We start from the raw sequence: 25,170 nt of genomic DNA on the forward strand, positions 1-25,170 counted from the left end.
CCACTTTCACACGTTTTATACAGGAATGTCCGCATTTTTTACGGCATGTATTTTTAGCCGTCCCAAATTCTTAATTTGACTCCCGTTTTATCAACGAAACTTACTTCAATTTTTAATCCATGCTAAAATCATGAAAAAATAATTCTCACACTTTTTTTTATTTTATTCATTATGGCTATAGATATAAATATTCATCTCACACGTTTTAATATTGCTTTGAATATATAATAATGTTTTCAATATTTCCTGAACACATTTCAGCTCTTTGCAATTTGCAATATCCCTTTATTGCTCGTATGTTGGTGATGTCTTATCAATTTCAGCAGCAATCGGTGGTCTTGCCAACTTAAGGCAAACAATTTTTTACTACAATGGGTGACGTCCCGTATTTTGTCGTATTTAAGATCCCAATTCCCGGTATTTTTCTCACCCTATCTTGGGACAGAGTGAGAGCCATGTTCCGGTTTGGTGGTGGTGGTATTTTTCTCAAAGAAATATAATAAATCGGTCATGGAGAATTGTTTTTCTTATGAAATATAAATTCTTATTTAAGTCTGATTTTCATTAGCCTTTTGTTCACTCACTGTTCAGCGATTTTTAGCAATAATTTTCAAATTTGTCATTAATTGCATTTTTTAGCTGCATTTAACGATAATATATATATATCGTATTTAGAATCGCAAATTCCCGCAGTTTTTTCTTTAGTGAAGGTCTGATTTTTGATTTTGATAAGGATAATAACAACAATTAAATAGCTTTTAACTCACGTACGATATAAAGTCTGCCTTTCAGACAGATTCCACTGTAAATTTCTGGATCATCACAGTTGTGTTTGTTATTGATTTTGATAACATACGATCCTTAAATATCAGCGATATGAGAGATAGGTACATCACTGACGTAAACATTTTTCTGTAATGCTGTGTTCTATTCAGTGTGATTATCATTTGTTCAAGAAAAAAAGATGTCTCGAGCACCATTCGGGAATCGCACAATGGAAAACTTCGCGGTCGAAGTAAGAGAAATCCAAGCATTAATAACGTTCTGTTACGATTTTACTTTCTACAGATACCCCACATTTATACCTCACGTTAGATTTAAAAGAATTAGAAGCGTCCACATCCCGCAACTTTCTGATCGGGGAACCTTCACAAGGTGACTTGAGACTCGGATTCAGACAGACTAAAGCCTTGTCTGAATCACAGTCTCAATACACCCTGTAGTGTCCAGGGGGGCATCACAACTAATATTATACCCAATATCACAGCGAGAAACATAATTCATGTTCATAAAGCTCCAATGAGATTACATGAACATGCACCAATAAACAACATGAAATTGATTTTGAACAGTTCTTACGTGAAATTCCGAAATAAGATGCTATAAAATAACCCTTTGTATGCTAGGTGTAAATATTACAGCAAATTAAAATTTTATGTTGATAGACTTTTATCTATATGGTAGTGCAGTACACTGTGTACAGATATGTGTAAAAGAAGAGATATATGAAAGACAGATACATGTATGAGTAAAAGTACACTGAGGTGAATTATATCAAAGTAAGACATACAATATTAAAATTTATTTTTGATTCTCCACGAAAATTCCAGGGATAGGAACCGTGAAAACGAGTAACGTATTGAATTTTGTTTTCACAAAGTTTTGTGAAAAATAAAGACTACACACACATTCATCTTGGAAATTTAGAGCGCGCTCCGGAACAGAAAAATACCAAAAAAAAGTGGAATAAGGGCACCAACACAGCAATAACCATAAATATACCAGAAAGGTACACCGACATACAAACTATTCAGAAAGTACCGAAACCCACAAAAATGTCGAGAGGAAAACTTGTTTGTGGAAAGAAGGCAAAAGAAATAATTTTTAATAATTTAGCATGCAATTTTATGACCACTGTCGTAATTTTTAAGCTAACAAAATACGCAAGGAAACGGCACCTTGAGTGAGTGTGTGTGTGTGCACGAGGCAGCTTTTCCTCCCGAACCCCGATTGGAATCTGCATCAATGTCAATGGTAAATGTGTTTGTATACTGTGCAGACCAAAGAATCACCTCCACACAGTTACGTTAGCGCAAAAGAAAACGCAACAACAAAAACTACAGGCCGCAGAAATAAAACTCGAGGCCTTAACGGCGACGTTATAAACAAGTGCAAAAAAAAAAAAATGGCCGTTACAAAACAACAGCACTAAAAATTAATAATGCAAGAGGTAAACACCCCCCTTCCCATGGCTTTATTTGTATTCTCACTTTTACCGCCCACCAGAGACACACACACACACACGCGCGAATACGGACAGAAATAAATTCACAAATAGCCACAAATAAACGCAAACTGTCTTTCCCGAATTGGGAAAAAAAGGCAATAAATATTACGAGAAAATATTCCTTTTTTGCATTGAAAAGAAAAGAAATAATAAACACATACATAATTTGCTCCGAATGTTTATGGTTATTTGATTGATGATAATTACTAAATCTGCACGGTAATGGCTACATCGAGAGTTCTTTTTAAAAAATTCTGATTGAGGATGACTTGAAATATCTGCGTTGCAAGTGTTCCTAACTATTGCTCCTAATGGCGAGCGTTCAATAAATTGGGAGGACGGAACTGTGAGCTGTGGTGATGGGTAGATAGTAGGCCAATATAACTACAGTGGAACCTCCCCTAACGGACAACTCCCGTAAACGGACACTTTTCGATTCCCGGTCCCGAGGAGTAGGCTTTAATGTATTTCACTTCCCGTTAGCGGACACTCTCGATAGTGTCAGTCAGGTATAAGCTATATTTTTTGTTCTCCAAAACTCTAATTTATTAATTTTAGCTCATAAATCGAGAATTTATCATATTCAACGGTGATTATGTATAATCTCAAGCTTTTATTGGTAAATATGATAATCTGTCAATTAATTACTTGATTAACTGGATACTGAACATAACTATGGTTCAGGAGGATGATTTTCCACGTGGTAATGTTGGTTTTGTTTGCATATGTTGGTACGTGTGAAAAAAACCAACATTACAAGACTGATAATGATTTTTATGTTTTTATCTTCTTCACACCTATTAAATAGAATTAAATTAGAAAATGTTTTTTACATTGAATTAACATTTTTAATTCAATTTATTTCCCAAAATATGTGTACTGTAATCATGTAAGGATGAAAATAATTAATTGGTTTAATGAAGAGAAGAAAGGTTACAAATTTTTCCATATTTATCAAACCTTCCATTTTTGTTTGGGAATTATACATAACCGCCGGTAAAAGTGATAAATGTAGTGAAATTTAACCAAACTTTCTTTATCGCGGCAATTGGTTATTATGCATGATTACCGTACCAGTGTTCAGTTTTACACAGCAGCATATACATCTGACATTGAAATCTATAGGAACCAAATGCGACAGAAGCCAAACGCCGTATAAATGTGGAAGTCGTATAAACGAGGTTCCGCTGTACATCGCACCTCCCCATTAGCAGACACTTCCTCATTGCTTACGGGACTGTTCCACGAAGCCTAAACAGACATTAATATTTCTGTAATACCGATGTTGCCACTGCAAAATTTTTGATACTGTGCGAACCCCAAAAGCTATCAGTTAGAAACATAGTTTAGATGGAGTACGATCACCTGCCAAAATGCCAAACACTGCTGTCAATCGGATAAACCACCTTTTTAGAGGCTCAAACTCTGATGTCAGCGTACTTTCATGTCGAATAATACCGCCTAAGGATATAAATGGCGGTATTATTCAGTTTTTACCCTTTTGTGACCTACGAATTGATGGTTCACGAAGCTAAAAAAACTCCATTGGCAGCATTCAGCACCGATAAATCAATATCATAGGCCTCGTGATTCGCAAGCTCCGAAATACTGCTGGCTCTCTCCTCCTTTCCTTTCAATTCTCTCTCTACGACACCAAGTCGGAAAAAGGGAACTTAATAATGCCAATAAATACTATAGCAACTGGTAATACATCATTCGAGATTCGTATTACATTGTAATAGCACATGGCGTAATCCTTTTCACGGTCCGTGATCGAGACATTCGATGATGACCCATTCATCCGATTATCGTGGAGACATTGTCTCTCGACGATCTGGAAAAATCAGTTTGGAAACATATGAATTCATATTGTAAAATTGCCGATTCCGAGAATATATAGGGCCGTTCGCCATTCTTCGTCCGTCACCATAACTACACAAGGCATCTGGAACATTTCGATTCAGTCGTCGAGGAAAAGTTTCCTCTCGAAATATTTTCCCAGTAGAAGCCTCTTTTCGGATATTACAATGTTTTCGGCATGCGTACTCCAAAGCCTAAAACGGTAGAGAGAGAGAGAGAACCAGGAGAGAAGGTTGGCAGGGGAAGGCCCTTTCTACTATGATTGGCATAATGGCCTCTGTCGGAATTATACTGCAAACGTTCCTTCTAACGGTCTTTTATGGCTTTTCGGGCTTTCGCGAAATAGCCAGCGAGATGACATTACAAGAGGAGGGTGGGTTGAAGTCCGTACTCGGAGTACACGGCCATCGCTAAGCCTCGTCCACAACAACCTCCCATCTTTTCTCCAGGCATACAGCTACAGAGAAATACTACTACTACCACCACCACTACGGCTGTAGCAGCCGGAGCTTTCAGCATTAGAAGAGCAATTACAATCCTTCTATTCCAACATTAGCGTAGTAGTACGAGAGGAACTCGGCGCAATACCCTTAATGGTTAGTTGTAGAGTGTAGGGGGGGGGGGGTTGAAGGAATTAGGTACACTTATCGCAATAACAGCTCCAAACAATTTTCCTAATGGATTAATAAGCCTAAATCAGTGTGCACCCCGAGCGCTCGAATAAATACGTGAATAAATAATAACGCACTTTTGGCTTTTCCGCGTGCGCTGAGGCTCAGCTCGCGAACCAGACCAAGAGCCTTGCAAATATAATAACAATATTTCCTCGCTCTCCCGCTCTTCTTTCAATGGCCCTGCGACACCAATGTTAGTTCGTTAACGGATTTGCCAACACTCGAGAAACTTCCATCTCGTATATATTTGGCTGTATATACATCGCAATTTATTTTTTTTTTATTTGTTAAAATGCAGTTGGAAGGACCTTCGTCCTCTACTGAGAGGACGGCTTTCCCGGAGGCCGATTTTTTGGGGGAAACTAAGGCTTATCCTCTTTTAGATAGGGTTGACTGTATATTGTCATTTTAAATTTTAATATTACAACAAAAACCTGAAAAGGTGATTTAAATGTTGTACAGAATATGAACCTCTTTCTGCATACACTCTTGCAACGTTCCCAGCAAAATCTGCAATATCATTTCTCTGACCAAAACTCAAGAACGGGTTCACAACCTCTGATCCACGGACCAAATGTAGCCCGTGAAAGGGACTCCGGTAGCCAGGTAAACCCCCCCCCCCCTTTCTTCTTCAGTAAACCCCCCCCCCCGATCATATTTTCTTCATAAAAAATACTGGAAATCTGGATTCATTTGAGAAATCACCGATTACCACCAAAAAACTACCATCGGTAAGTTGTCAATTACAGACAACAAAATTATCAAAGGTAAATAAAGTTGCCACTTATAGTCAAAAAGAAGGTAGAGTTGCCAACTATATCATTAAAATTGCTAAAAAATCACCGATGACAAGAAATAGGAGGGGGGGGGGAGAAGAGGGCTGCTGCAAATTACAATAGATTAATGTTATTCACTAAAACAATTATATATTTGACCAGGGCATGACAAGTCACAAAAAAATCTAGGCAGCACAAAAAATTTTAGGCGCCGCAAAAAAACTTTTATTCGGAGGAAAAGAGTCCAAAATAATGCTTCTTTTGACTTCATAAGGGCATTGTGGCCCTCTTTCATATTGACAGATATGCTGCTATAAAGTAAAGACTAAGAGGGGTTATTCGAAATTCAACCGCTAAGGGAGTTCAATAGGGAGAGTCGTATGGAGAAATAACGCCGAGCCAAAACCGCTGAAGCTATAAATATGAAATTTGGTCAGTATTTTTGTATTGTGATTCATGATTCATTGAGAAGGGATTTTTCAAAATTCAACCCCTTAAGGGAGGGGGAAGTTCAAAGGTTGTATGGAGCAATCAATCACTGAGCCGAAATCGCTGAAACCATGAATATGAAATTTAGTCAATAATATATTCTATAAAGTAGATACCCACTAAGACGGGATTTCTGAAAATTCATCCTCCTAAGGGGGTTATGAGGGGTTCAAATGTTACATGGGGGAATCATCGACGAGTAATTTTCAGATTACCAAATCCCAGCGATGGAAGCTGCGAGTAACAGCTTGTGGTTCATAAAAATGGTTGGGCCCTAGTTGAGAGCATAAAGTACAATTTTCTATTATTTTTCCTATAAATATTTTTATAAGCACGTAACAGTAAAATTTTTATTAAACATATGTAAGTACTAAATTACCTGTAATACAGAACATCAATAGCGCAGCTTGTTGTAGAAACTTGTAACCGAGCAAGTTTGCAGCTGACAAAATAATGTGAAAAACATAACCCCCAACCAACAACCGATTCTAGGGAAAGTATCGGAGAGAGGGCGTCCTAACCACACATCTCCATATTACACTATCTATGCTCTTCGCTTTAGTAATTAAATAGTCCACTAGATTTTGTTAGCATTTCGATCATTGATGTTTTTTTTAGTGAGCACGGGCGTTTGGACCATAGTTGTGTGAAATTACGGTAGTTCACCTTATATTGGGGACAGAAACAGAAGGTCGGTGAAATATACGATACAAAGGGTCAAGAGTCCCCCCCCCCCCCATGGAGCGTACTGTAAACTAGTGTTACAAGACAATTAATAAAATATATGTATAACATCACCATAGCGGCCAATTCAGATACTCAGAAGAATTTTAGAAGAGCCATTAAAATTCCTTAACCAATTTAGCGTTACTTAATTAATTACTGTCGCGAGTATTTTAATTTGAAAAATTAATTGATTACGGTGATTAATCCGTACAAGAAATTTAATCTATTTTCAAAAATAAAAAATTAATTCTTCTTAAGTGAATTTCTGAAAAAAAAATTTATGGGTTATACAGTATATGAAACTTTTTTTGTGTGTGTGTATGACTGGGAAATCCGCTAGACGGCGCCGATTCTGAGCCTAGCTGACAATTAATCGTTGAAGAACCTCCCAACCCCCCCCCCCCACTCCCGGGATATTGTAAGCTTCTCGCTTCATCATAATTAATGGATATTATAGCCGCCAATTATTATTATTCATTACGTTTGCATTTGGCATTTGGAATAATCACTCCCTGTCCGAAACCACCCTCCCTCTCTTCCCTACTCTTTCTCTTCTTTGATAATACATTCGTGAGCATCTTTTATATTATCTCTCATCTTCATACTATGTATTATGTAACTTCTTCTCATCCTTTCAACTTCTTTTTCCTTAATTGCTTCAAAAAAAAGAATGAAATGCTCGCTGGTCAATTTCAGAGCCACAAGAAAATGATTAATGATGCGACTCACTGCCGTTTTTTTTGCCTTCTATTCTCTTATGTAAGAGTTCTTTTTTGCTACATTTTTTCTTCGAGAATAAAAAAAATTATGAATTAATGCTCTGAGAAGTTTTGATTGAATAATAATAAACACATTATGGGTAATGCCGCAACATTACGCGGACATTCTTGCTAATAGGCATGCTTGCGTGCACTGCGGTTCGGCGATGAGTGGTTAATGTAAAATACCCTGAAATCTCTCCGAGAGAGAGAGATACTTTCCAGCTGAGGTGAATATTTGAGGAATGCATAATAGGCAACATAGTTTTGCATTTTTATTAAAACCGCAAAACTATGTTGAAAATTCCAAAAACTGAGTGCTCGGGTTTGGAAGGGGTAAAAAAATACAAGAATGCACAAAACACTGTCTATTCTGAGACATCGTGTAAAAAAAAAAAACACCAAAATTTTACATATTAGGACACACTGACTAATGTGTGCATACTTCTCCGTAAGAATACTCCAATCATTTTCGGATCGATCCCCAGCCCGGGATATACATGTAGAGAAGCAAGGGTGGATAAGAATCCGCAGAGAACCAATCACGAACCAAAACGCTCCAAAGTCAAATGAACCTCGTTTAATAAAAAAAAAATGTATATAATGATTCCCCAGCACAAAGTTAAACTTAAAACTTCTCTCTCGCAATGGTTCTTCAAGTTTTTTTTTATATATTTTCCTTATTATTATTATTATATCTTGACATCATCTTTAGAACTCACGACCTCAGTTCGTTTGGGCTTTTAATAAAAAAAAAAGAAGAGGAGAGAGAGGGAAAAATGTCTTCCTCGAATCATTAGTGGCAAAAGATCTCGTTGCAAACAGACTAAGATAATAACGACATATTTAAGATGGAGCAAAAAAAAATGTACGAAGGAAAGAGGCAAAGACTTCTTATAACAGATGTGTCACTTAAACGAGCTCAATCTGGGATTATTATTTCGGAAAAAGAAAAGCAGAAAGTCCAGGAAATCACTGCTTAGATTTTGGGGGCTTCTGGTTTCGGCTGTAATTGCTGAGACAAGATGGTGCCCCTACAACTAGAGTTCTTAAGGATGCTGGGAAAATGAAAATGTTGGATAGTTCTGAGGAAAATGCGTCTAGTATTCATCCAAAACTTAGCCATACTAACAATCTAAAATAATAGGTGGGGCAGGTTAAGGAGAGGTCGATTCATTTGTTTCAACAGAATCGAATAGCTCAACGGTTTAGTATTTCTACTCACCTCATATAACTAAAAACCATACTTGTTTTTGCTCAACCCATGACTCGCACCAAATATGGCCCTCGGAGGCGTCCGTGATCTCAACCTAATTTTTAAAAACGAACCAATTGGCCCATTACCAGATCACTTAAGTGACCCGCAGCACATTTACATATCACTTCAGTCAACTAGGGCGATTTTCCGGATCCAAATGAGACGTTTGACAAGAGCAGACCAGAATCATTTCAATTAAGTGATCCTCGGCACATTTCTAGATCACTTCATCTAGATCACTAGATTACAGATCACTTAAGTGACCCAGAGCACATTCTCACTGTTCCAGAACACTAAAGTAGCCCCAGTGACACGTTCTCATTTCAATTAGGTGGTCCGCGGATCATTTCCAGATCACTTGAGTGGCTCGCGGCACATTATCACAACAATTAAGTGGCCCGCACTCTCCAAAAAGTTGAGCTCCCTTGCTATAAACCACATTTTCTACAAAGCAGTTGCAGTTATTGAACCTATATTACAATATTACTCGACTGGGTTTCCAGCTTGAGTATTTCCCTGACCAAAACACACTGAAGAAAGAAATATAATTCAAGATTTTTCCAAATGATTCTCGAATTTTAGTTTTTTTTCCCCCTTTAAAGAATTTTTCCTTGACATTTATCAAATATTTGCATACGTCACTGATTTTTCCCCCGCAATATTTTAAATTTCCCTTGACCATTTTTCATTTCCCCGACTTTCTGGTTCGCTGAGAGCCCGAAGGTTCCCAACGTTCTGTGGGAAAAGGCTCTCCAAAACACTTCTATCCCAATAACGTCAGTTCTACAAGGCCTTTTAAGTTCAATACGATACCCTCGGAACACATGGGGTATCGTTTTTTTATTCTGTAGGGATATGTTTCAAAAAGATCTCACGAAACGTCCTAAAATATTGGCCTAATTCATCAAGCAGAGGCTGAATTTTCATTTTAAAAATACATAACATGGATTAAAATAAGATAAATTAAGATGAAAAGATATGTCTGGCATCTTACCTGATGTAGTCGTTTTTGCAGAGTATCATGCCGCCTTTGGTGAAACACGAGCTGCCAATGTCCGCAAGTGTCGCGTGGCAACACGTGCACTTAAGGCACCCGTGGTGCCAATAACGGTCCAATGCGTGCAGCAGGAAACGGTCCATAATTTTGGCTCCACATCCACCGCAGCACCTACTGTTCTGAGGGCCACCCGGTGGCCCACCCGCGAAATGTTGCTGTCCGGGTAGCGGGCCCTGTTGAATCGGCTGCATATGGCCGCCCATGGGGCCACCGTGGTGCCCCAGCATACCCATCATAGGGTGTTGGTTCTCCCCACCGTGGTGGTGGGGAGACTGGCCCTGAGGGTTCATCATCGGCCCGTGGTTCGACGGGCAGCAGTCCGGGGGAGGCGGGGCATAGCCCGTCCCGTACGGCGAATCCGTTATGGAAGCCGTGTTGCGCTTTTTGCGTATCGGTACCAGGTTGACGATTTTATATGAACGCTTTTTCTAGAAATAATTCAGGCTTCGATATCGCGGTGGTACGAAGGCGCAGTTGTGACTGCTCTTCTCCGGGGGACTCCTTGAATTTGTCGAACGTATATCTTCGAAGAAAAAACAAAATTACGCTTGAAGACTGGCTCTCGAACTTTCGAGGGAAAAAAACACCCGAAAGCTGCAGATTAAATCTCGAACACCAAATCAACTATCACAGAACGTCCTTTGAACTTGAACAGAAGCAATCATTTTAAATCACACGGCACACGAATTATTCTGAGAAGTTTTCCCGTTCACCTCTTCTGACGCAGCGCTGCAGGATACATGATGGCACCGTGGAGAGAGACTTGCAGGACGCAGCGCAACACCTGTAAGGAAGAAATAATCAAATATAAGATATAAATCTATATAAGATACATAAATTTATCTGGAGGAAAAAGTTTCAAATTTAATTGTTTAAAATATTTCAGTTCCTGCGAAAGATATGATGTCACAAAAACTAAACTGATGCTAAATATAGAAAAATACCTTCATCGCCACTGTCATTAATAGCATGCCTATTGTCAGTACGGACCTTTTAACCCTTTAAGAGGTAATTTGAAAGCTCACTAAACACTCCTTCAAATTATCATATCTTTTTCAATGAAGTAGGTTTTCTTTCGATTTTCAGCAGGTGCAGACTAAGGGGTATAGGGGGAAGTTTTCCATTGAGAAATCATTTTTGCAAAACATCTGGGCCTATCCATACTGAAATAAGAGGTATTTATGGGTGTAGGTCGATTGCCCTCACCCTGATTTCCAAACAACCCAATTTCCAGACGCGGCGCAATCGACCTGTTGAGGGAATACAAACACTCCCTTTTTTGGGCGCAATCGACCGAGCCCCGTATTTATAGGGGCGAGATATCTCGTCATTGCCGCTTAAAGGGTCAGGTTAGAGATGAAAAAGATCGGCTTACAAATCCTGGATTCGAATTCGGGAATAATGACTCAAGCCCTCTTAAGTGCATCTTGGAGCAACCACAGTGCTCACGAGCAACATGTTGATGCGAACTTTGCCTACAGAATCTTGAAGGACTAAAGATCCAAGAGGGGCTGCCGTTCTTTCTAGTCTTGAATTTGAAGGATTTGCGATGAAAGGGGTGTTATACCCTTTCGGGAGGTTTGTACTGTGGTGCTTTCTTATACCATCAGATTATATACACTGACGTTGGATCTTTTCTACCCGATGAAGATTAATTGAGTGGTAAATAAAAAATGTTGTCTTCTCTGCCAAGTCTCTCTACTTTAATTAAAACAAAAAAACATGGGACTAATACAGTAAGTATCAACATGCGCAGGAGTGAGAAATCAAACTCGTGTCGTCATGTCGTTTCCTACAAATTTACGACGGGGATCTACAACCCAGGAACGCACGCTGGATCACTCTTGGAGGGGGCGCATCGGGTTTATGAAGCACAAAGAAACTGTGCCAAAGAAATTTTGAGTTACTAACCTTCAAGCATTTTAAATTAACAGAAATTCATCAAGACGCCATATGCAGGTATTTTCCTTCGCGATATATTTCAACTTTTAATTTAAAAACATTTTTCAGTTTAAATCGTGTTGGGGGGGGGGGGGGCACTCACCCCTTCCCAGAATGATTTCGCTTCAAATTTTTTCGAGTAGCAAGCATCGCTTATGTCCATTATCGGAAGAAGAGCACCTTTACAGTAATTCTGGGATAGGCTGAAACGCAGAAAAGAATGATGCGGTGTTTTGAATGCGATTTAAATGGGGGCATGAAATATGACTCAAGCCCTCTTGAGTGCATCTTGGAGCAACCCCAGTGCTCACGAGTAACATGTTGAAGACGAGTCAGCTATTCCATAAATTCTTGACGTCACCACAAATCATTGCCATGGCTTTTGAACGGTAATATCTAAAGTGTTTCTAAAGTGTTTAACTCGGTTTGCGAACTTTTCCTACAGAATCTTGAAGGATAAAAGATCCAAGAGGGGGTTCAAATCATACACAGGATGATACGTACATCTCATTTTGACTACAGGGTGATTCTAAATTCATGGGACAAACTTTAAGAGGGGATATAAGACATCTAAGCACATTTCTGATCTTGGAATGCGTGGTCGAATTGCAATAGCAAAGGCGTTGGAGATGCTTTTTCGAGAGCGCACAATAGCACTTCACCAGTAGCAAATTATAATATTTTTCCAACGTATTTATGCGATATGTGCATCAACCATCTCAGGGTGTGCATATAGTTCTAACATAATGAATTAGACCCATTTTTTGCTGGGAAAAATTCCAAATTACTCAAACACTACATTCCTGCTTCAACCAGAGTTTTCAGGTATTAGTTCACTTCTATAGTTGCTTTTTTTTCTATACCATTACATGGCTGCCCTCTCTCTTGCCTTCTTTCGTGTGTCCATTCAATAGCAATCGTGCACGTGATTCCTATTGGCAGCTTTGGGGATCTCGTCGTTGAAATTACGTCATTGATGTGTCACCAATTTGTTTTTTTGTCAAAGTTTGCACCTTAACCTTGCATATTCGACCACACATTCCATGACGAAAAACGATTGTTTAGTTATGTTCTATCACCCCTTTAAGATTGTCCCATGAATTCTGAATCACCCTGTATATTTCTTAATTTAACTAACCGTTAGTAGTGGATGCGCTTGAACATGCAGAATTGGCCATCGATAGGATCATGGTTAGGTAAATCAAGAATAAATCTCAGCTTTCCAAAGGGTAACAGGATATAAATCTAATGAAGCGGTCCTTTTACAGCATGACGTGAATCCTAACGGGAGACGTAGATAGAACGAGCAACATTCGGTGTGCGACAGGCCTGCCGAATCACTCTTTCGAAGAGTAATACCGCACATATAAAAGGCACATATATACAAATACTAAGTCATAACATCGTGGGAGGAGAGAGAGATAGAGATGGTTACAACTCCCCGAAAGGTAATACACGGAAATAAATAGATGACATGTATTACAAGGCATACCATCATGTAATACGCCAAAAACAAATCATAAAGGAACAAATCGGTACAATACGGGTTTTTACTGTCAGGTGACGAGAATTTATAGCGGCGCATAAAATCGTTAAGAGGACGACAGAAGAGTTCTCTTCCACACGGGAAATACGGGATCCTAGTCGTATAATTTACGACAAATTTTCTTTTCTCCGATAGATTAATACCACGAGAATACATCGGAGCACACCAGAGTTGTCAGGTATTAGATCACTTGTACAGTTTTTTTTTTCTGTGGGGGCGAGGGCGGATGCTGTTATATAACAGATCTATGCAATAACCGAGAAAGAGCAAAAAAAAAGTTTTCTCTTCTTATAATGATGGCCTGGCTGGCCACCAGGAGCCAAGCATTTCCTCGGACAGTAATTGCTGCAGCTCGTCCGCTCGCTTGCATTTCGCCAATACGATAAACACGGGTACAGTGGAGGTAGTAGAAACGTTTTCCCTCTATATACTACAACGTAATACCTCGTGTGAGTGGAGGCCGCGGCCACTGGTCAGTTGTAGCAGAAAGAGAGCGAGCGGCGCATATAAGCGTTTTCTGCGCCCGCGTGTGTTTGTGTGATGTACGACCATTAATAGGATCGTGTTCGTCGTCGCGAGACCCGATTTTGTATGGTGTGTTTGTATGTGTATATACAATATAGATATACGATATGTTTGTTTTCTTGGCCCGACAGACCAGCGAACAGAAAACAAACGGACGTATTTATGTCTGCTAATAACCGTTAGCAAGAAAACGATTTATAAGTTAAGTAGCATTTATTCCACTTGATTAATGAAATATACGGTGACGTTGCTTCCATTTTCTCTTCCCATTTCGGGATTTTTTTCCCTTCTATTCCTTACGATAAATCTCCCGATTCAAACATTTTCCCATGGAAAAGTCCAAAGAGACAAGAATCAACGGAGCTAAAACGAAGAAAAACAAAACCACAAAATTCTGTACAATACTGATGTGATCAGTGTATAGGTTTGCAGAAAAAAATTTCGCAGCACATTCTGCAAGAAGACAAACCTGGAGTTTGGTGCCATCCAGTTTGGGTGGTATATTACTTGATCATTACATGAGCATGACACAAAAGTTTATAGAGGACAATACGAAGTTCGTTTGATTAAATAAGGTAAAAAAGGGGGGTGGTTGAAAGTTTTCTTTTCAACAAATTCTACAGGAGGATTATAATTAAAGTTCGTTTTTGAAAACAAGGCTGTAAAAAAAGAACCACTGGTCAGAATTACCTGATATTTCACCTGAATATACATGAAGCAATGGGATTTTGTGTGGCAAAAGAAAAATAGTTGAAAAATTGACCGACAGATGGCTATACTCGTCATAAGATGCAAATTAAAAGACGTGAAATGCGCACCGCACGTTTCAATTGAGATAAAAGGAGGGGAACTTGCAGTTCCTGTTATTCTCTGCGTCCGAGAAGGTCGTTATGACGTTGTTATCGAAGGATCGGGCTCTGCTTTTGAAACGTTTTTACAAGAACGGTCGAATATATTTTCCCTGATGGTTTCATCACTGTTTGCTTTTCTACGATTTTTCTTACCGTCACGTCTTTTAATTTGCATCTCATGACGAGTACAGCGCTATCTATCGGTCAATTTTTGAGCTATTTTTTCTTTTGCAACACAGTCTCATTGCTTCATGTATATTCAGGTGAACTATCAGGTAATTCTGACCAGTGGTTCTTTTTTCACAGCCATTTCCAAAACGAACTTTAATTATGATCACCCTGTATTTTATTTTTTTCAACATTGTCTCCTTCAAGCTGCGATGGCCTCTTCATTTGATGAAAAAAAAAATTACCAAGCCAAATTTTCAAGTTTAGGAACACGGAAAGTCAGATGGGGCCAAATCTGTAGAATTCAGCGGATGAAAGATTGGCGCAATGCCTAATTCACGCAATTTGGCCATTGCAATGTTGCGTCTGTGGGGCATTCATTGGCTTGGTGAGATAAGCTTTTTTTTGGTGCGTCAATCTCGGCCCGATCGTCTGCAGCTGTTCTTTCAAATTCCCCAGGTTTTTTGCGCATCGTGAACCGAATTAGACCATTTCGCGCCGGCAGAAACGTGTTACATAATTACGCTACGCGTTTATGTTTTCCTAGCGTGGCGCATCAGATCAGGGCGGCTATGTTATAGTATATGGACTTGCCATCAGCTGCTCTGTCGTTTACATGCTCCGGTTTGAAGGGAAGGGAAAGAAAACACACGAGAGAGAGAGAGAGATAGAGTGAAGAGAATATCGGAAAAACGCGCGATGCACGACGCATTTGACTCCTCCAGAAGCAGTCGGCCAATCACGACCGACGTAAAGCGCTGTCGTGAGGCGTATTGCGCTCTGTAGGAAAAACGGTCCATGCTGCTTTTCTTATTGGTGAGTGGGTGGCGTGTCGCGCTGGGCGAATCAGGTTGCGCGCGGCACAGGAAACCTGCTGGTAGGAAAACCCGGCTTTAGGATTAAATGAGCGAATATTCATCTTAAAGCCGGGTTTTCCTAGGAGTAAAATTTCTGCGCAGTGTGCAGCGTAAAAACGCTGATTGGTTAAAAACCAAAAAATTCAGGTTTTTTTTGACTAATCACGGTTTTCACGCTGGACGCGCAGCAGAAAGCCTGCTTCTAGGAAAACCTGGCTTAATATTCAACAAAAAAATTTCAGAAATTGGAAACTTACAACGCGAATACTGCACATATACCGACAGTAACTGTGGCTAAATACTGTATATGCTCAGTAACTGTATAAGTTACAGGTCATTCTTAAAAAACTGTAAATTAATTATATTGGTGTGTATTGAATGAAGACAAAAAAAAAAAATTCTGAATAAGGAATTTCACGACACGATTTTAATATATTTTCGGTGCGCACACGGCTTCTTACGTAGGCGGCTAGGGACAGGAATTACAAGATTTATCCATAATATCAGCGACTCGCATTACAGCTCATATTTTATTCTCCTCTCCCATCTCGGGCTCGCACCACTAAGCTTTGAATTATGGCCTACACGTGACTCACCTTGATCAAAACAAATAAACACGAGGGTGAACAAAAAAAAAATACATTTCCCCGGTAAATTACGACCCAAAAAAAATGAATCCCCGCGAACCCTCGAACTTGAATTACGGCTGTTTACTGCTTGGTGCTCTCACTCCCCCGCAGCACAAACACTGTACATAGTACTGTACGACATGGGAGCCCTTCTTTGCTCTCTCTCTCTCTCTTTCTCTAGGAAGCCCCGTTGCCACCTTTTTATTAAGAAATGATTTATCGCACTACACTTTCAAAGTACGTATAAGGGTTAAGGCCACGTGGGGGAAGAGAGGGGATGGAAATCATGGCATTCCACAAAATGAGAAAATTTCGCTCTTCCTGCATTCCTCCGTCACGCCCTTTTCCCTCCATTTCAGCCATTTTGCTACTACCCTATATTTGTGGACACTGTGATATACACGGTATTAGGAGGGAAAAAACCGACCCAATAAGGCACTGGAAATTGAGTTTTTATTTATTTATTTATTATGGAAGCGGGTGACCAACGGGCCTGACGTATTACAGTCGATATTAGAAATGAGAAAAAATGGGTGTGTGTGATTGGTGGTCTTGAATGAATCTACCGGTGGGTATATAGGAAATTGCCTGAGCCGATCCAAAAAAAAGTATATTTTCTGGGGGGTGAGGGGGGTTCGAAACCGTTGTTTACTGCAGTGATTCTCAATCTGGGGCTATACGCCCTACCCCTAGAAGTCCTAGGACATTTTAAGTGGTCACGGGTGAAAATATAGTAGAAGGGGGAGCCTTAAAAAATCTTCCACCTTCGCAAGCGCAATTTTCACTGAAATATTTGATTTCAAAAATCGGAGGAATGTCGTGAAAGAACAGCAGAAACTAACGGACAACGCTTCTTTCCCTTGTTATGCTGTTCTTTCTCAGCTTTCCTCCGATTTTTGAATTTAAATATTTCTGCGAGTATTGCACTTAGAAACGTGGAATTTTGTTCTGTTGGCATCAAGAGTGACAGGGGCAACAACTTGCTAATTGGGTTTTTGAGAACAGGGTGTCCGTATGAAAAGGAATTTTTTTTTATTTCAACAACTATACAACCTCTTGCAGTATGACTGACGTATCTGAGTTCTACACTTTATTTGGATAATTTTTTTAATTGGAAGTAAGCTTCTCTCTGGGACAGGGATTTTCAACGCATGGCCCGTCGACCACATTTGGCCCTCGGAGCTTTGTTGTGGCCCGTCGAACATTTTCATAAAATGGCAGAAAACATTGAAAACAACTTATTCTAGAATTGATGGAAGAAATGATTTCTCAGAATAGAAAGGATTTTCTAAAATAAATGAAAGAAAGGATTTTCTAGAATAAATGAAAGAAATAATTCCAGAAAAACTTGATGAAAAGTAGCTAAAAAATAACAAATCAATGACAGAAATTATTTCGAAACTTTTTATAGAAATTATTTCTTAATCAATAAAGTAGTAATTGCATGATTATTGAAAGAAATGATTTCCAGATATGAGGAGAAAAATAATTTCAGAATTAACTAATTACAGAAGTAATTAAAGTTATAATTAACTAAAGTAATAACAAAAGTAATAATTAACTAAAGTAATAACAAAAGTAATAATTAACTAAAGTAATAACAAAAGTAATAATTAACTAAAGTAATAACAAAAGTAATAATTAACTTTGAATTTAAGATAATTTAAAGTTAACTTAAAGTTAATTTAAGATAACTCAAACAAAAATTATGAAAACTATGACAGAAAAAAAATCCTATATTCATTATGGACACTGGACTATGGCTGAATACTTAATGGAATAATAGCAATATTTGATGAGTTATAAGATGATTTGAAACGGTTTCATCGTTTCTCATTATTTCTGAAGAAACTAATGTTTAGCAAATTAAAAAAGAAGAGAATTTCTTTGTCAATCCAGTACCCATTATTGGTTTTTTTTTACCCCGCAAATATGAAGGGGAATGTATTGGGGTATTGCAATAATAAAACTACGAAATTCCAGGACGAAAATAAAAAGAAATAAAAAACAAAGTTTAATAATTGAATATTTTTTTCATGAAATCGGTAAAACGGAAACTTGATTGTTTGTAAGTAAGTAAGTAAGTAAGAAAGAAAGAAAGAAAGAAAGAAAGAAAGAAAGAAAGTATATATATATATATATATATATATAAATAACAAATCAGTGGCAACGATTGAATTTGAATAATGCAACTGCGGTAGTTGATTTTGAACAGTGCAATTCAACAATTGAATTTCAACTGTAGAACTTCAACAATCAAATTAAAAATACAGTTCGAGAGACTAAGTTCAGAAATATAGCTCCAACAATTGAATTAGAAAACATAGCTCCAACAGTTAAATTTGAAAACGCAGCTCCAACAGTTAAATTTGAAAATACAGCTCCAACAATTGAATTTGCAAATATAGCTTCAACAATTAAATTTAAATTATATGGATCCAACAATTGAATTTGAAATTGTAACTCCAGCAATTAAATTCAAAAACACATCTCCAACAATTGATTTTATATATATTTGCTCCAACAGTGAAATTTGAAACGATATACAGGTTGTCTCAGCACCAGGTTTACTAACTTCCAGGAGGGGGGTAAGGTGCACTTAGACGACTCGGAATCACATTTAAAAAATGAAGGATCGGGAATGTTTTCCTGACGCGTGATGGCGTTAAGATGGCATTATAGGGAAGCGTTGGGTCCGGGTGTTTGGTGGAGTGGGCTGCTCGATCGCTGGATTTATCATGCCTTGTTTACTTCATCCGTAGTCCTCAGACTGGAAGCATATCAAAACATTGGTGTATGTTGACACCGCTGTTGACAGCACGGAGGAACTTGTTGTTGCCTGCATTGCAGTGAAGTCCTAAACATGTTCGGAATCTTCCAGGATGTTCGAAATCTAATGCGCCTGAGATGTGAGATCTGCATGAGTCGTGGATGACACTTTGAACGCATTTGACCTCTGTTACTTTTTTTTTTATGCGCATTTATTATTGAAACGCGTGTCCATTTACGTGGTGTCCTTTCACTTCTGATGATTTCTGTGTACCCTACTGCATCAGGAAAGCATTCCCAACCATGCGTTGCTATGTGATTCCCACTCGTCTAAGCATACCCTACCCCTCCTAGAAGTTTTTAAACCTGGTGCTGAGATACCCTGTAAAATTAGACGAAAATTGCCTGTGTGTGCGCGATTCCCTCAATGTGTGTGTTTTAGTTTTTTTTCCCACACTCAACGATGAAAGTTTTCAAAAGTCTAAGGGATGTTCTACCTTTTATAACATGGTAAAAAAACTTCCTTATATAGAAATGTTCTAAAAAATATTATTTGTCCATCGATTTATTTCAAATGTTTGCCACATATATTTGATTATGTTTTCTATCCTATGCCAGTGCAAAATTTTACACGTATGTAACACTCAATTTTTTTACAAATTCTCAAAACAAAACACATTAAGAACATTTTGCGCACATGATAAAAATAACATCACGACATGAATGAAATTGAATAAAAATTGATTCAAAATAAAGGAAACTTTTCAAATCAAAAATTACGAAAACGATTCACGAGCCATTCATAAATATTTTAGATTGTAAAAAAAATTAAATTTTAAAATTTTTTGCAATTTAAATTTAATTTTGAATAAGATTTAGTCGATAAAAAATTCCGATCTTTATCATCATTTTATAAGCTGAACAGTTTGCTTTATTTTGAATCATTTTTTATTTAATTATATTGATTTCATGCAATTTCATCATGCGCGCAAGCTGTTTCTAATGCCTTTCCTTTTCTTTTTTTTGGAAATAAGTGAAAAATTAAGTATTGGAGATATGTAAAATTCTGTACTGATATAGGATAGCATACACAATCAAATACATGTGGCAAACATTAGAAATAAATCGATGGATAAATAATATTTGTAATAATATTTCTATGTAAGAAAGTTTTTTTATACAATGTTAAAAAAATGGTAGGAGACCCCTTAAAGCTATTAAAGAAAAACTGATTTTACCGACGTTTATCATTGTTTGCTAGTGATTCAGGATAGAAAGCCATTTTAAAATGCTCTCGGATAGCGTAACATTTTGTATATTTGCGGTCAGCCGCAAAACTCAGTGGCGTCACCAGTGTATCAGTAAGAAGACAAGAGGACCTGACTGAGACTTCATTAGTCATTTCCCTCACGCCACAAAGAATATAAAAATAAGAAGAAAAGGAGTTTGCTTTGTGAGCAATTTGGTCGATAGTTATAATACTAGTTTATAAGGAATGCAACAATAAGAGATGAACAATACCATAGGCTCTGCTCTATTTTCTACGGTATTTACCTCCGACGACTTTCTGACTCTTTTACCTGCTAAATGAAGCATAAAACTAGAACCTTGTGGCAAATTATAACGCCGAGTTTCTACTTGAGAATATTCTCGTCACGATTTCTCTAACTAGAAGCTACGAATAATCGGCACAAAAAAAAAAAAAAAAAAAATCAGCGATATTATGCACACTGCATCTTAAAAGCATATTTTGAGTCGGAGGACGTATAGCAAGCTTATTGATACGCAAGCAGCGCATTAATCAAATCTGTGTAATATGAACGTTTTTCTTTATACGGATAGACTGTACGCGAAATATCAAACGATGGACTCGAACTACATAGCCAGATAACCAAAACTCGTATGTATGTATGAATACAGTCAAACTCTGTTATAACGACGTCGAAGATTCCACAAAATTTTGTCGTTACAAACGAGGTTGACGTTTTTTGGAGATTTTTTTTCATGAAAAATATAATCATATACTGGTCATGTCAGTGGCGTAATGGAATCGGGGTCCAGCTCAAACAATGGATACCTGTCGAGTTTTTAGGTACCTGTATGATAAGGAATCGTTCAATTTTAACATTTTCAGTGGTGTGAGTTGAAGTTTTCATTTCATTACGATTAAGGTTACTATATATTTGGTGACCATATCCAGAAAAAATACGGGAAATTGGGATAATTAATATGGGTCGTTCGCCATTTCTTACCAAACATGTTGCGAATGGTCGGCGAAATTGCCAAATATTGCTTATAAATAACCCTTGGCGGAAATACAATGCTACAGCAAGTCTGCTAAAATGTACTTCATGGGAAAAAATTGGGAAATTTTTTGTAGAGGGAAATAGTCGGGAAGGGCAAAATATACGGGAATGTCTTGTATACCCGGTCATGACAATGAGCAAATCGGAGCGTCAAACATGAAATAAATCTTGTTTTCAGCGTTAGGTATAAGCAGAACGACAGACGAATATTCCCAGGATGTGATCCGCTTTTAAGCTAGGAATTTCTTGAGAATACATCAAAACTGAAACAAAAGCGACCAAAAACTTGTTATATCCAAGGTGGTTTCTATTCAACAACGTTATAAGAGAGGTTCATTAACTTTATTCTCTATGGGTATCAGCCCGATTGGCCAATTATTGACTCTCTATAGCCGATGTGTCATTACAACAAAGTTTGTATTTCAGTAATTGTCGGTATTATTTGATACACTGAGATATGTCCAATGTATGGCACTACTACAAATGTTAAAATTGAACGATTCCTTCTCGTACAGGTACCTGAAAACTCGACAAGTATTCATTGATTGAGCTGGAGCCCGATTCCATTACGCAGTTGTCTCTTTCAGTTGATGAAACGCGAGAGCTCATTAGTGTTGACCTTTTCATTTTTCAACGTGTTTCATCTTGTCTCCAATTATCTCGAAGTATGGATGACAGAAATAGAAGGTGGTTGCTGCAAACGAGGGCGTTGGTACGACAACTGACCAACCAGGCTCTCTGAAAGCTTGTTATCTGTTCAATGGTCTTCCCTGGCATTGATCGCTCCTTATTTTTCGGTGAATATCTATCGTATCAATTTTCCGGAAAATTTTAATAGATATGTGACCGTTATTGATGAACAGTAATTTTTTTAAGCCACTGAGTTTCACTCTTTATTATATAGAATTCGCGTTTTTTATGGAAATAATAGGTTTGAAGAGGAAACCCAGAAAAATATTAAAAAAATTATATGATGACACAAAGACAACTTTACTATCAAAGTAACTGAAACAAAGAAAAATATGAGCCAAAACTGGATATGAGAAAGTTAAATTTTGACTGTGATTTGTGTTTATTGTGCAGAATGTCCTTTAAAAAGAAAAAAAATTTAGCGATATCTTTACTAGAAAAATTTGTGTTAGATACACATGTGTATCTCAGGTCTAAAATAGAAAAAAAAAAGTCATTAACACACCATTTGAAACCGTGAAAAATGAAGGTACACGCGTACACCACTGGGGCGAAGAGGATGTATATCTGAGAATTATACGTCAAAAAACATAGGGATTCATTAATGAGGATTATATACCCCTGCGTGCTTTTTGCTGAGAGGTTGGAATAAATATTGATATTTTTGAAAAGTTATTTGTAAAAAAAATAATTTTTCAAATATTTATCTACATGGCGTATAAATAATGTGAATAGAAAAATGGAGATTTTCTCACAAAAAAGTTGTCAATATCCCCTTCTATTCTTCCAGATTTCATTATTAATAAATGAAATTTTCATAAGTAGAATACGCGTCGCTGTGTACCATCCAAAGACATTTTATTTCTCTTGAAGTGAGTAAGGAAATTTGCATCTACGCATGCATTGCATTATATACATGAAAATTCTGTAATATTGTTTTGTTTGGCAATTTTGGACTCAAGCGAATAGAAAAAATAATAACAGCACGCGTAATGTAACCGTAATGGAATTGTCTTCAAAACTTTTGTCATATTCTCTGTTTTCAACCTTCTCAGTTAGATTTAGGAGATATCTCGCATCCTTAAAGCCCTCTGATTTCGATAATGACGAGTCCAGATACGGTTTGCGAAATGGGCTTCTCCTAAGAACATGCTTCCCGTTTCTCCCGAGCCTGTCAGATATCAACTGCCAGTGGGTGGAGTCAACTTTTCTTCAAATTTTGATAACAGGGAGAGATGGTGAAATATACCCCCCTACCCCCTAGGAATATGCGTACAGCGTGAAGAATACCGAAAAAGCTAGAGTATTTCTCTTCCCCCGTTTTATTCTTCTCTAAGTTGTGATTGTACATTGTGTCCCGGGCCCCAGGGCTGGAGCCTTGTCAGCCCACCCCTTGTGGGGGCCATAGCTCTGAATATGCTGTAACCTTTACCAGACGCGGGGCTCAGTGCGAGAATAAAAGGGGATCATGGCGCTGTTGTCTTTATGGCTTTATGGGCGTTGTATAATATTTTATCATGTGTATATATTGTTTATAATTTGTGTTAATTGCATTTTTGATTGGATTGCTATATTTTTGAAATATATGACAACCATATTTTTATGGGCATCTTTTTATCAGCCACCTCGTTGGGCATTTTGCCTGTTGTGGCGTTGTATTTGTATTTAGCCGCTGTGGTGGTCGAGTGGTCAAAATGACGAACTCGCATCGCGGGGATCCGGGTTCGAACCCCACCGTCACCGCAGTGGTGGTCGGCTGAAGTTGGTTTCCTGTGGTTCCCAACTTCGAGGCGCAAATGCGAGCCGATCGCCATTAAAAAGTCTCGCCACAGAGAGCAACGCGCCTACAACGATAAATTATTCAATCATTACACTTCACTCACAGTTAAGAAAACTGATGACAGATGGCAGCACGACACATAACAAGCATTGCCCAAAAACAAACTTCACGTCAGGTTTCACTACACGTACACACACATTCCCGCTTGTACCAATTCGTTAGAGGTTCCGCAGAGGAATATGTACGAGGTGCATGCGTGGTTTAGTAGTAGTAGTAGTATTTGTATTTGATTGGGGGAGGGTAAGCAGTATCACATAGATAAAATCGAAAAAAACTTCTTGAAAAAGAATGGCATTTTAGAGAGAGTTTGATTATTTCCACTTTACCAGTAACAATTCGAATCGTGAAATTTATAAAGCCACGGGAAGGGTCAATTGTGATAGTATGAGCGAATGAGTGATTGTATGAATGACCAAGTGAGTAGGTGAATGACAAAAATATTCACCGACATTTCACCAATTCATCAAAAGGAAAATTTACAGTAGAGAAAATTAACCACCACGCAATATGCACCGGCATGAAAATTCAGCGAAAGGAAAATTAGGCCTTGGGAGAAAATTCATCGTCACACAATTTTCCAACATGAAAATTCATCGAAAAGAAAATTTAACGTTGGAGAAATTCATCACGCAACTCACCACATAAAAATCCTTCGTAAGACAATTCACCGACTTCAAAATTCATCGACGAAGTGGCGTGGTGAGTTGTGAGAGTGATTGATCAAGTAAGTCAGGGAGCTCTTGTGTAAAGGTGAGTGAAAATGAGTGAGCTGGTGCGCGAGTCACTCATACGATCACTCACTCATTCACGAAGGTCACTCACTCGAACGCTCAGTCAGTCAGTCGGTAAATCACCCACTCGGTCATTCATACGATCACGGTTCTACTCGGTCACTCATTCACTCATTTGGTCACTCACTCAATCGGTCGAGGCGAAACGTCCCGGGGATGAAATGTCGGAGGCGAATTTTCCAGTTCCCGTTCAAGCTACTCCCCCCCATTGGCAATATCCTCTCCCGCCCGTGCGCAAGAAGGGTAAGCTTTTGTACCATATAAATCAACACATTCTCTTCCGTGCGCAAAACATGACGAGGGAGGAATCCAGATACATCCTTAAGATAGAAAACACCTCACGAAACAAAACATTTTCAATCCGTCGAGGGA

General features: G+C 38.2%; 1 protein-coding gene across 1 annotated transcript in view; it reads right to left on the minus strand.

Moving 5' to 3' along the window:
- Nucleotides 1–25,170, minus strand: part of LOC149087792 (LIM domain transcription factor LMO4-like) — a 223,001-nt gene that overhangs the window by 79,402 nt on the left and 118,429 nt on the right. Inside the window, exon 3 of the mRNA XM_089231706.1 lies at nucleotides 9,823–10,669. Coding sequence (XP_089087832.1) covers nucleotides 9,823–10,178 — 356 coding nt within the window. The 5' untranslated portion in view covers nucleotides 10,179–10,669. The remainder of the gene's footprint in view (nucleotides 1–9,822; nucleotides 10,670–25,170) is intronic.

This window comes from Pholcus phalangioides, unplaced genomic scaffold (genome assembly GCF_987345545.1).
Source record: "Pholcus phalangioides strain wild (caught in Gottingen) unplaced genomic scaffold, Ppha-v1.0 ptg000004l_1, whole genome shotgun sequence".
In the NCBI taxonomy this organism is placed as follows: domain Eukaryota; kingdom Metazoa; phylum Arthropoda; class Arachnida; order Araneae; family Pholcidae; genus Pholcus; species Pholcus phalangioides.